The following is a 12958-nucleotide window of genomic DNA, read 5'->3' as shown; positions in this document are numbered from 1 at the left end:
TGAATGTGAGTAGTATAATGGTCCTTATACTGTGACATGTTCCTAGGATGTTATTTATGGTGTGTGTGCACATACTGTTGATTATTTATATAGTGGTACAAGACACACACAGCAACTTAGAAACACACATAAGAGAAGAGTCCATGTCAAGACACACAGATGTGTTTAAACGGTTTTTATTGATTTTGAACAACCGTCAATTTTCAACACTAGGGTGAGCGGGTTCCTGAACCCACCCCAGAACGGAACGCTTAACATCAATCAAACACAGAAGGCTATAGGTGAGCTACAGGGAACCAAAGAGTGTTGTATCAGTCAAGTACATCACACATTACAAATAGATGTTATGGTCGTCAATTTACCTAGAACAGGGCTTCCCGAACTGTGGGTTGGACTCAAATGGGAGTCATGAATCCTTCAGCAGGGTTCACAAGTATCTCAGTGCTGTTCAGGCTCCAGAAGCAGCTTTAGTAGTAGAATGCAGCATGGAGCTGGCAAGCCAGCTTGCACTCACAGCCCCTGCAATGGTCCTACCCTTGCATGAGTTTCTGTGGTAACAGGAAGCCCTTCATGGGGAGAGATTGGGGCCACTACTGGGCCTGGGAACTTGCATTGTTCACAGGCCTGGTGCTGACTTTCATTACTAATGCTGCTTGGGTTTGGGACTTACCATGAGAGTTGGGGGCGGCAGCAGGAGAGGCCGCAGGGTGGCGAAGAAGACCCACCGAAGCATGGCCACCACAGGAGCCCGTCCCTGTGGTAGCAAAGAAGACCCACCGAAGCAAGGCCACCACAGGAGCCCGTCCCTGTGGTAGCAAGGAAGACCCACCGAAGCAAGGCCACCACAGGAGCCCGTCCTGTGGCAGCAAAGATTTTATTTAATTTATTTATTTTGAACTTTTTTATAGCGACCTTCATGTTGAAAGAGAACATATCAAATCTGTGTACATGTAACAACAGAACAGCCCAAGGCATTACATAGAACAATGTTGCACAGGGCATTACATAGAACAAAAGCAGGAGGTTACATAGAACTGGGAAAAACCGGGCGAACTGAACGGATAATTGAACGGAATAATTGCAATGGCAAATGGGAGAATTAACAATTGATAAAGGATGCGAGCAATTGAGGACCTTTGTCTTATTAGGACAAAGGAGGAGAAACCTGCATCCAACATGAATGCAGATTGATGAAATAAAATAAAGTAGAAGGACAGTTATAGGGTCTGGGATCAAATAATGCAGAAAAATCTAAATCCAGATATAAGTGGTTTGAGATGGGTAGGGGGAAAGAATGACTAACCGCCCCGCCTGGGGGGAAATCAGGGTTTTCTGGGAGAGGATCTAAATCCAAGGTTTTCTGGGAGAGGATCTGTCGGGTGGGTGACTAGATCTAGTGCGTGACGAGATAGGGCAAGGCTGAAACGGGAACCTGTCCCTGTGGAGGCAAAGAGACCCGCTGAAGCAAGGCCACCATGGAGGCCCATCTCCATGGCAGCGAAGAAGGGGTTTGGCAGTGAGCTCCGGTGCATGCATGAGAGTATAGGAGAATGGGTGCCTGGGTATGTGTGTGGTAGAACATGTGAGAGTGACAGCTTGTGTGTATAAAGGAGTCTTTGAGAGAAAGCATGATCCTTTGTGTGTCTGAGAGAGGGAGGAAGGGAAGAAAATAGAGAGAAGAAGCAGAAAGAAAAGAGTGACCCTGGAGAAAGAATTAGGAAAAGACTGACAAAGGGGAAAGTGGGAAAAAGAGACCTGGGCCAACTGATTAGAAAAATAAAAAAATATGTTGTGACACTTTAGCAATTGGAATATGCCATCTTTGGGAATGTGTATTTCTTATAATTTTGTATTTTCATCTTTAGCCTTCCATTGTTCAGAGTCTGGTTTCTCAGGCTTTCTATTTTGGTTTTGTTTGCATGTTTCTATTTCTAAATTGTAGTCCCTTATTTCTGTATAAGGTAAGGGTCAGTCTGTGTTCTGCCTGAGTGTGACTGAGGTGCAGTATTACTACTAGCGTGTAGTTTCTCTGTAGAGATTTGTGGCAGTCTGGCATGTTCTGTTATCCCAGTAGGCGGTGTATTAATGTTTTAGGGCCTGGTGTAGTGTATGCATTCCTTCTTTTTCATAAGGTTGCGGCTATTTGAGTCCGGAGAGCCAGTTCTGTTATGATATGGTATGGCAAGGTTCTAGGTGCCTTGTTTTTTTGTTGTTTGGTTTTTTTTTTTGCAGGGGTTTGTGTTACTTCACAGAGGGCCGGATTTTAAAAGGGTTACGCGCATAAGGTATGCGCATAAGGCCCCTGCGCGCGCCAAGCCTATTTTGCATAGGCTCGGCGGCGCGTGCAAATCCCGGGACACGCATAAGTCCCGGGGCTTGCAAAAAGGGGCGGTCGGGGGCGTGGCTAGGGGGTGTGGTTTCGGTCTGGGGGCGTGGCCAAGTGCCCCGACACAATGGCCTGTGTCGGGGCCTGCCGCGCCAGAAGACAGCCGGCGCGCATAAGTTACTACTGCCCGGAGGCAGTAGTAACTTTTGGAATAAAGGTGGGGGGGGTTAGATAGGGCTGGGGGGGTGGGTTAGGTAGGGGAAGGGAGGGGAACGTGCAGGGAGGTGGAAGGAAAGTTCCCTCCGAGGCCGCTCCGATTTCAGAGCGGCCTTGGAGGGAACGGGCGGCGCGCGCAGGGCTCTGCGCTCGGCGCTCACCAGTTGCACAAATGTGCACCCCCTTGCGCGCGCCGACCCCCAGATTTTATAAGATACGCACGTATCTTATAAAATCCGGCGTACTTTTGTTTGCGCCTAGTGTTTGCGCATGCGCGCTCTTTTTTAAAATGTACCCCAGAATGTTTAGCAGTGGAAGGGGCCTTTTTTGTGAGGGGACCCCAGAATTTGAATATAGCTTTTTTTTTTTTTTTCATGTTGGGTTATAATGTGAACTGGTGTAGTTTTGTTCTGCACCCATTCTCATGATTATTTCTGTTTTATTGTAGTTATGGTTATCTCTGCCTTTCTGGAAAGAGGGTTTGAGAGAGAATATTGATATTTATTTTATGACATAATTGATTGGATCTGATGTTTGTGTTCTTTGCTTTTTACCTGATATTCTTGTTAATTTATACGTATTGCAATTAATTAAATAGATACAGATTAATAAATAATTTGTAATGTTGGGAAGTGCTTGAAATAAGAGTTAAAATATTCTAGAAAGTTTCAGTCATGATGGATAAGGTTTGTTGTGGACTACTTAGGAACCCATTGTAAGATGCATGCTAAGGCATTATTTATCAATAAGAGTACAACTAGGAGGGTTCAGACCTGTATGCATACTGCCCACCCTTGTTTTTATTTATTTTGATTTTTATATTCCACTTTTCGCACTTCAAAGCGGATTACATTGTTAACCTTGGGCCCACCCAAAAACTCAGTTCTGACTACACCACTGGCCTGTGGGGCCCTGGTGGAGCTTATCCCACCACGGCCTGAAGTTAAGGGAGAAGGAGGCTGGCAGGGCCCTGGTGGAGCTCATCCACCGTGGCCTGGAAAAAGGAAGCTGCGTGTATGTGTATGTGCGAGAGCTTGAGGGTGTCTGTCAGAGCTTATGTGAATGTGTGTGTATCTGTCTGAGAGCTTGAGTTCATGTGTTTGTCAGCTTGTGTTTGTGTGAGAACTTGACTGAATGTGTCAGATCTTGTGTTCATGTGTGTATTTATTTATTTAAGGATTTATATACCTGTGGTTCCTGTATAATATACATATCACCCCGGTTTACAGTGAACAGTAACTATCGCTTCAATTAGCGGTTTACAATGAACATAATTAATCCAAGTAACAGAATAGTATATAACAATGCTAAACAGTTAATAAATAACATGAGAGTTAATAAGAAAAATAACATGGTTGAATAACAAGGTTATGTGATATATGCTGGGGAAGCGGATAATGTGTGAATGTCTTTCTTTCTGATCTTAGCTCTACGGGAATGCTTGTTTGAATAACCAAGTCTTGTATATGTCTGTGTATATGTGAGAGCTGTGTGTGCATGTGTGTTTTTGTCTGTGACAGCTTGACTGCATATGTCTTTTTCTGTGTGAGCTTGAATGTATGTCTGTCAGAGCTTGTGTATGTGTGTATGTCTGTGTGCAAGTGCGTGTGTGTGCGCACCTCTGAGAGCCTATGTATCACACATAGGTTCTCACAGGCATGCTCACACACACACACACAATGTGTCTGTGAGGGAAAGAGAGCAAGTGTATGTGAGAGCATAGGCATGTACATAAGAGATGGTGTGTGAGAGAGTGAATTTGTGTGTGTGAAGATAAAGTTTGTGTGGCCCTACCTTCCCAAACCACAACAATCTCAAGGTGACTTGAAATCAAAAGATCCCATGTGTGGGGAGCAGGAGATTTTTTTTAATCCTTATTAGTTTTAATTATTGAGTGTAATTTATGTTCTACTGTTTTGAAATATTTTGCTTTTTTAGGAAATATTAGAACATATTTTAATTGGATTTTTTTATTCATCAGATATTTTGAAATATTTTATTGGTGTTTGGGAAATTTTGGATATTCTATTTAACTGGTTTGAAATATTTATTCTTTTTATTACTATTATGAATGTTTTATATTTCTCGATATTTTTTAATGTTTTATGAAGAATGGTAATGTTTCTGTTTTTCCATTGTTGCTCTGTATATAGAGGCTGGCTTGTTGTGGGTTCCAGTTCAGTATTTTTATTTTATTTATTTAACGATTTTATATACCGACATTCATCAGTGATATCACATCGGTTCACAGCGTAACATAAACTAGTGCCTGGGATGGCGCTTTACATCGAACAAGTTTAACATAAAAACATAAATAACATATTAACAAGAGAAGTAATTAAAAGGAAGGAGAAATATAAAGAAGAACATAATATAAAATAACATATTAACAAGAGAGTAAATGAAAGGGGGGGAAATGTGAAGGATAATTAAGAATTAAGTTAATTCTTAAATTATTGTAAGCACGTGTTGCTAATATTTACAAAATGTACAATGATAGGGAATAACATAAAATATATCATTTGTGTAGAAAAAGGGGTGAGAGGGAAGGGAAGGAGGGAGGGGGGAAAAGGGATAGGAAGGGGGGTAAGGGTAACACAATAGAGAGAGAGGGGAAGTAAGGTGTATATATTTTAGAGAATAGCCAGGTCTTGAGGGGAACATGGATACTTCCTGGTCTCTTTATTCTGTATTTGGCCAGGGTCTGTCTGTGTTCTCCATGTGTGACTGATATGAGATATTCTGCTACCATATAATTTAAGTGTAGTGATCTATAGCAGTCTGAATTGTTCTGTTTTCCTAACAGGAAGCGTGTTGATGTTCTAGGGCCTGGTGTAATATGTGCAGTGTTACCTTTTCATAGATAAGATTGTTACTGTTTGAGTGCTGGCAGTTAGGGTTGTTTTGGTATTGGAGGTTTAATATATTGTAATGGTAATTCCATTTATTCATCGCTTTCTGGGGACCAGCAGACACCCAGCACACATTACAAAAAATGTAATTCCATAGGAGTTCCAAGGGTCTTTTTTTGCAGGATTTTCTGGTTGGCATCACAGCAGTGCATGTAAATGTAATATGCATGTTGTAAGTGATATTTTGCTCAGAACTGTACTTTTGAAAGTTCTTTTTTCATGTAAAATCTGGTTATAAATGCATAATTGTGTGTGGGCATCTGTAGAGGGTAGGTGTGTGCGCACAAGGCTGTAAGATTTGCTTAGGGTATCTAATGCCCTACCCTTGATCATGGGTTCCGTTTGGGGGGGGGGGGTGATAGTTTTGAAAAATATGGATTGCTGGAGGGAGGGAGCTGGGCTTTTTTTGATGGGCGCGAGACTTAAAGACTGAATGTAGGAGGGGGGGATGGGCAGCACAATAATTGTTCGCACAGGACAGCAAAAAAAAGCTAGCACCGGCCCTGGGGGTGAGCATAGTTTTTGAGCTGTGTGGCTCCCCTTCCATTCATGCAATTGGTTGGGTTCCCCCAAGATGGATCCCTGTCTATATAATATAGACAAGGGTATTCACCAGGCTGCCACACTGTCAGTGGCACAAAACCCCCATTTTGTTTCTCTTAAAGTTGTTGAAAGGAGTAAAAGGACATACGCTCACACACACACACGCTCGCACGCACAGAGAGGGCAGGTAGTGTATACCCAGGTAGAGAGAAACAAATACCTCATACCCAGACCAACACAGAGCAAAACAGATATCCAGACAGACACAGCAACCCAACACCCCAGCTAGGCACAGAGAAACAGACATATATATACCACACCTAGACAGAGAAACACAGACCGAGAGAGAATCATAGACACAACACACCCAGGCAGACAGACCGAGTCACACCCAGAGACACAGACCACACGCCTGGACCAAAGCACACCAGCCAAGCTCAGAGACACAAACTCCACATACCAGGATGGTAAGGGCTGGAAATTTTAAAAGAAAAAAATAATCTAAAAAGAACTTAGGAGCCAACCAAATCTTTTTATGAGCTGAGAAAAACTCCATCTCATCCTGATCAAACAATTTCTTTTTCCTTTTTCCCTCTTTTTTTTTTTTTATTTTTTTTATTTTTCTGTTTGCTCATCTTTTTTTTTTTTATTTTCTTATATTTTGATTTACTTACATTTTTTATACTCTGCCTTTATTCTCCCTTCCCTTCCTTCTACATCTCTCCCCTCCGCTTCCTCATTCTCCCTGGCCTCCTTGCCCATTCCCCTCCCCAGTCTGACCATTTCTTTTCCCTTAAGCGGGTACCAGCAACTCTTTTCCCTGGGTTAGGGACCCAGCAGCAGTAGGACCTCCTCCCGGGCTGGGCTCTGAGGGGTGGGGTAGCTCTTTCTGAGCCGAGGAACATCTCTGTGGCTTTGCTATGGTCCAGTTCTGTGACAGAGTAAGCAGCTCCTCTCCTCGTCCCACCAAAAGATGCATGCCTAAGATTTCAGTGATGCCCACTACGTTCTGGCACTTCCCACCCCCCCCCCCCCTGAGCTTGCAATGCAGCCATGGCACAAAGACTCGACAGAGTAACCATTTTTTTCCTTCCCTGATAGGGCAGCCAGTGTGTACCCCCTTTCAAGATTGTTCAAGCCCCCCCCCCCCCCTTGGGAGGGCTGCACCCCCAGTTTGCTCGCCCCTGCTTTAGAAAGATGATACCTTTTTTTAAAAACATTTTTATGGTGACGTAGTAGCCCAGGAGAAAAAGGGAAAAGCTGGAGAATAATTCTTCCTGTTTCTGCTTACAGAGAAAGACACTGTTGGCTCTGGAGAAAGAAGATGAAGAAGAGAGAAACAAAACCATAGAAAGTCTGAAGACGGCGCTAAGGACAAAACCTATGAGGCAATTATCTTATTGGTTACTACCTGGTTTTCCTTTCTGTGCACACGGTAGCTGCAGGGTTTTCACCACCTCTTCTTCTTACACCAGATCGATGATAAATTGTGTATTTTGCCCCAGTTTTTAGCGAATTGAGAGAAAAGGTGGGCAAGATGGGATTAACACACTTGGATGGCTTTCCGTTTTCCAAAAATGTTAAGTTAAACCACTAACCATTATAATTTTGATAACGGATACTTTTTAAAACAATATTTCCATCCCTGCCTGAAGTTTCAGCATGGATAAAGTCTCTAGTGACCTCTTATTTGGAGATACAGTGTGCAGAAATATAAAGTGTGAACTTAGATTCGAGGTCTGTCTAGTAAAGCTAGGAGTCTAATCCTGAATACTTTGTAAAAAGAACTGATTCTGCTTCTTCACATTGTATAGGTCATGTCCTGGGGGGGGGAGGGGGGCTTTATGGAGCACACATGGGGATCGATTTTTGAAAGGAGCATGCGGTTCCCAGCGCACGCACGCACATGGATGCGGCTATTTTATAACACAAACCAAGGAGAGAGGAGATTCAACTCGCTTACCAAATCTAAACAACAGATCTCTATAAACTTGTATCCAACAATTAAATTCCCGGCAAATGACAATATCATAAAGATTGTTGCTCTAATGTTGTAATCTGCAGCCTCTCACCGCGCAATGGGTCGCAGGCTGGTATCAGCTTACAGAGCTTGATTTAATATAATCATTTATTGTCATTTGTCCACCCCCCAAAATACCTTTATTCAATAACCAATCCTATAGACCTATTATTAATCACTCCAAATATAAACTTTAACTGAACGAAAGCGTTCTTTGAGAATCAAATTCATCACAAATTGGAATACTTAGCCATAAGTTTTCATCGAGCAGCTACATTGCTTTGCTGTTCAATTTCAACATCCCAATTGAACAGCAAAGCAATGTAGCTGCTCGATGAAAACTTATGGCTAAGTATTCCAATTTGTGATGAATTTGATTCTCAAAGAACGCTTTCGTTCAGTTAAAGTTTATATTTGGAGTGATTAATAATAGGTCTATAGGATTGGTTATTGAATAAAGGTATTTTGGGGGGTGGACAAATGACAATAAATGATTATATTAAATCAAGCTCTGTAAGCTGATACCAGCCTGCGACCCATTGCGCGGTGAGAGGCTGCAGATTACAACATTAGAGCAACAATCTTTATGATATTGTCATTTGCCGGGAATTTAATTGTTGGATAACAAGTTTATAGAGATCTGTTGTTTAGATTTGGTAAGCGAGTTGAATCTCCTCTCTCCTTGGTTTGTGTTTAATTCAGGAGAGGTAGTTGCTTCATAGTATTTGATTATTTAGCTATTTTATAACATACATACATCGACGTGCACATATTATAAAATACTGGTCCTGCACGCACACGTGCGCCGGATTTTCATGTCTGTGCGCACGTGCCGGCGGGTGGCCTGCTCCGCCCGCAGGGGGGAGGGATTATAGAAAAATATGTGCAGCGATACAATCTGGCCTCCCCCAGTTCCCGCCCAGTTAAGGAGCGGACTGGGAGGGAACTTTCCTAGCCTTATCCCTAACCCTACCCTTCCTTACCTCTTCCCCTCTCCTCCCCGACCCCTAAACCTACCCTAACCTATTTTTTTTATTTTTGAACTTACCTGCTCCTTTGAGCAGTAGTAGGTTACGCACACCATCCAGCTGGTGGCATGCGCTTCCCCAGGACAGGGTCTAATGGCGCTGTCCCGGCCCGCCTAGATCATGCCACCCCAGTCCGCCCCTTTTGCAGGGCCCAGCACTTCTGCGCATAATGATTACATGTGTGGCCGGGCCTGTTCTCAAAGCCCAGCCACGCGCGGAACGCCCCGTTTTTATGCACGGGGCCCTTTTAAAATTGGGCCGATTATTTGGATGATTTTATAATATGCATATGGAATTCAACTAACCAGTTTTACTAATTAGCCTACCAGTTCACCCAGTCCTATCTGCAGCTCATGAAAACCCTTCTGGCTCTTCAGCCTGAACTCCCCCCATTTCACCCAGACCCCTCACCCAGTCATTTTTTCACTTTTAAGATGTTAATGATTACTTCAGGTATTGAGCAAACGAGTAAGCTTCCACATTTACATGTTAATTGCTTATAAAATAGCAGTGTACTCATGTAAACATTGGCCTCTTCCCAGAATGCCCCTGGCCCACCCCTTCATTACAGGCATAAATTTACTCACAGAAGCCTGATTTAAGCATATATGTTGAGGTTTCTAAAATAGTATATACTCACATACATGCTATTTTACACACGTGTTGAATTTTTAAAAAGTTGCACACGTTTAAAAAAAAAAAAAAAAAATCCTTTAACTTTCTAACCCATCCACAGTACAGCATTTATACATGTGAGTGGCTGTGTTGAGATTAATACCAGAACCCTATAAACTATGCTGTGGGAGCCGCATAGTTTATAAAATACCATGCATTTCTGCTCTAAAAGGATGCATGTATGTTTCAGTACGCAGGAATATTTCCAACACGATGAAAGTGCTTACTTTCTCTATCTGTTTTGTAAACATGCGTGCATATGTTTTAGACACATCAAAGAGTATAACATGCACGCATAATACCTGCCTTCAGTTTATACCCAGAGGCAGGTATTTTATAAAGTATACGCATATGCCGTTTTGAGAACTTGCACGTTTCCTTGAAAGCGCATTTGCCAATACCTTTGCCAGTTTACTGAGTCCATTCACCTTGACTCCCCCGCACTCCCCCCCCCCCCCCCCCCCCCACCACCACCACCACCACCACCTAAAAACCATACACAACAGACAAGTCCAGTTTCACGTGCTTATGTCAGCAGGTGTTCAAATATACCAAAATGTTTGGTAATGTACACGCCTATATCTTTTACAAAATAGAACTATCCTGCCCTGGGACGCCCCTAGCCTGCCCCTTTTTTCCCCCCCTGGTAAAATGTACATGCGAAATAGAAAATCCGTGCGCATACTCGCGACATTTATAAAATAGCATATACCTGAGTGCATGCTACTACCTCTAGTATTTTTATATGCGAACCCCCCTTTGAAAATGTCCTTCTCACTATCCCAGATAGTGTTCCTGAGAAGTCCTATACTGTACATATGAACCTGAAAATTGTTTTTTATGAAGGCCGAATTGCATCTGAAAACAAAACCAATTTTATACATCAAAAGTTAAAAAAAAAAAAGAAAGAAAGAAATAGTTATATGTTGAAGAATGTTTTAGCAAATATGTTTTTTCTATGTATCATTAACGCCTTTACCCCTTTACTATCTTTATTCTCTCGATAGCGAAGCATTTTCCTTGCCTTGCCTATAAGGCTGTGTTTTCCATGGCATGTAAGATCAAGCAATTGTATCCAGTGCACTTAAATAAAATGTTCTCGTCTCCAGGTTTGTGACCAGATTTATCGACTTGGATGGCCTGACATGTATTCTAAACTTCCTAAAAAGCATGGACTACGAGACCTCGGAGTCTCAAATACATACCTCTCTCATTGGCTGCATCAAAGCACTGATGAACAACTCTCAGGGACGGGCTCATGTGCTGGCCCACTCGGAGAGTATTAACGTAATCGCTCAGAGTCTGAGCACAGAAAACATAAAGACGAAGGTGGCAGTGCTGGAAATCCTGGGCGCTGTGTGCCTGGTTCCTGGAGGTCACAGGAAGGTACTGGAGGGCATGCTGCACTACCAGAAGTATGCCAGTGAGCGGACTCGCTTCCAGGTATTGTACCCCTGTTCATGCTGATGGAACTTTGAGTAACGCCTTCCCATGGGTTCTGTTGTAAAGCAAAGTTGGTCTTCCTTGTTTATGCTGCACTGATCGTTGCCTCTTTTACTATGTGAAGTAGGTTGCAGCAAATTGTTTGCTATTACCTAGCATGCCTTTACTCCCACTGGGGCCCAATGCGCAAAAAAACCCCCCAAAAACCCCACAGAAAGCGGGTACTGAGTGTTCAGCACCCACTTTCCTAACGCGCCCCCAGGCCCCTCTCCTGGGGGTGCTATGCAGTATTTAAATTAGGGGTCGCGTTGTCAAGGAGGCGCTAGGGTCGCTTGCGTGCCCCTAGCGCCTCCTTGACAGCTGGCACACGCAGCCATCCTCCAGTTAAGAAAATGGACGCTGAATTTATCGGCATCCGTTTCCTAATCAGCGCATAGCCACGGGTTCGGTAAACAGATGCTTGTTAACCGAGCGTCCGTTTCCCAAACCTGACCACCAGCACTCTTTTAAAAACTTTTCTTTTTTGAACTTTTCGTTCCTCCTACTTAATATCGCTGCTTTTCTGTACAACATTTGGGAGTGCTCAGAAATTAATACCTGCTCCGGGCAGACGTTAATTTCTGAGTGCAAACTGTACATATTGGATGCACATTTTTTTTTTTTTTGCATTTCGGGTGAGTAACTAATAGCCTCCTCAACATGCATTTGCATATGATGAGCGCTATTAGTTTTGCCGTGTGTTCCCTAATCCCTTTATTGCCTAAGGGGATTAGGTTGTGCCTACAGAACCCGCGGCCATCTGTGGGTTATACAGTGCGCTCGGCTGAGCGCACTGTATTGCATCGGCCCCACTGTGTCTTTTGTGTTGTAATTTGAATTTTGATCAATTCACATAGACCCTGTTCAAATTGGTAATTATCCGAGGATTTCTATTTGCATGGACCTGAAATGGGAAACGGCCCAGTGGTAAGTGCTCTCTGCTGCCAGAGTTAGAGATTTAAGTCAAATACCTCTGGCTCGGGCTGTTAACTAAATGTCATTCGCCGTCCACAGACAGCCAGGGCTGAGCCAGCCATGGCAGTCCTGCTTCTGTCTGACTTAAAAGCGAAATATGACTTAAGTGAAATATCTGAGCTGGCCCTCAGAAGAGCTGCACCTAATGTGTGTGTGTGTATATATATGTGTGTGTGTGTATGTATATATGTGTGTGTATATATATACACACACACACACATATATACACACACACATTGGATAGCCGTATTTGGTGTGATTCCTCTATATACAGAGAGGCCAAGTTTTTGATCTCGAGAATCACTGTCCAGAAAAGTAAGGTTTTATGTAGGTATTTTCAGGGGAGAGTCTATTTTGACTCTGTCCCCAACTGGACCTTTTCAGTCTATAAATGAGGTGGTAAACCCATTTTCCTGTTTGATCTTTGCAGTTCAAACATTGTCCTATCCCTAATTAAATAGGGACATTACTTGCTCAGTATTATCCATCTATCTGCTGATGTGCAGAATGGCACAAACTCTGCAGTTCGTAGTGTGGCTGCCTCTTGGATCGCTGCTTATCCGCTTCTGGTCCTGGCAGAAGAGGGAGGGGTGTTGGAGGATAATATGAGCCCCTCACCCCTCTGCTGTTTGACTGCCAATGTGTGAAAGTGCCAAGGTTGCTTCTGATTCTGGACCTCTGACATACACTGCACTAAAGCACAGAGGGGATGGGATGGGAATTTACTTGTTTAACCATATTTTCTCTTCTAATAAATAAATCCCTTTTGAATGTTTGTTTC

General features: G+C 43.1%; 1 protein-coding gene across 3 annotated transcripts in view; it reads left to right on the top strand.

Moving 5' to 3' along the window:
* DAAM1 (dishevelled associated activator of morphogenesis 1) overlaps positions 1–12958 on the top strand; it is a 323492-nt gene that overhangs the window by 219265 nt on the left and 91269 nt on the right. For all 3 annotated transcript variants that reach the window (XM_029598201.1, XM_029598202.1, XM_029598200.1), the window contains exons 5-6: positions 7291–7385; positions 10830–11163. In XM_029598201.1, coding sequence (XP_029454061.1) covers positions 7291–7385; positions 10830–11163 — 429 coding nt within the window. The remainder of the gene's footprint in view (positions 1–7290; positions 7386–10829; positions 11164–12958) is intronic.

This window comes from Rhinatrema bivittatum, chromosome 4 (genome assembly GCF_901001135.1).
Source record: "Rhinatrema bivittatum chromosome 4, aRhiBiv1.1, whole genome shotgun sequence".
Taxonomy (NCBI): Eukaryota; Metazoa; Chordata; class Amphibia; order Gymnophiona; family Rhinatrematidae; genus Rhinatrema; species Rhinatrema bivittatum.
Note: the sequence above shows the minus strand (reverse complement) of the source record. Positions and strands in the feature narration are given on the sequence as shown.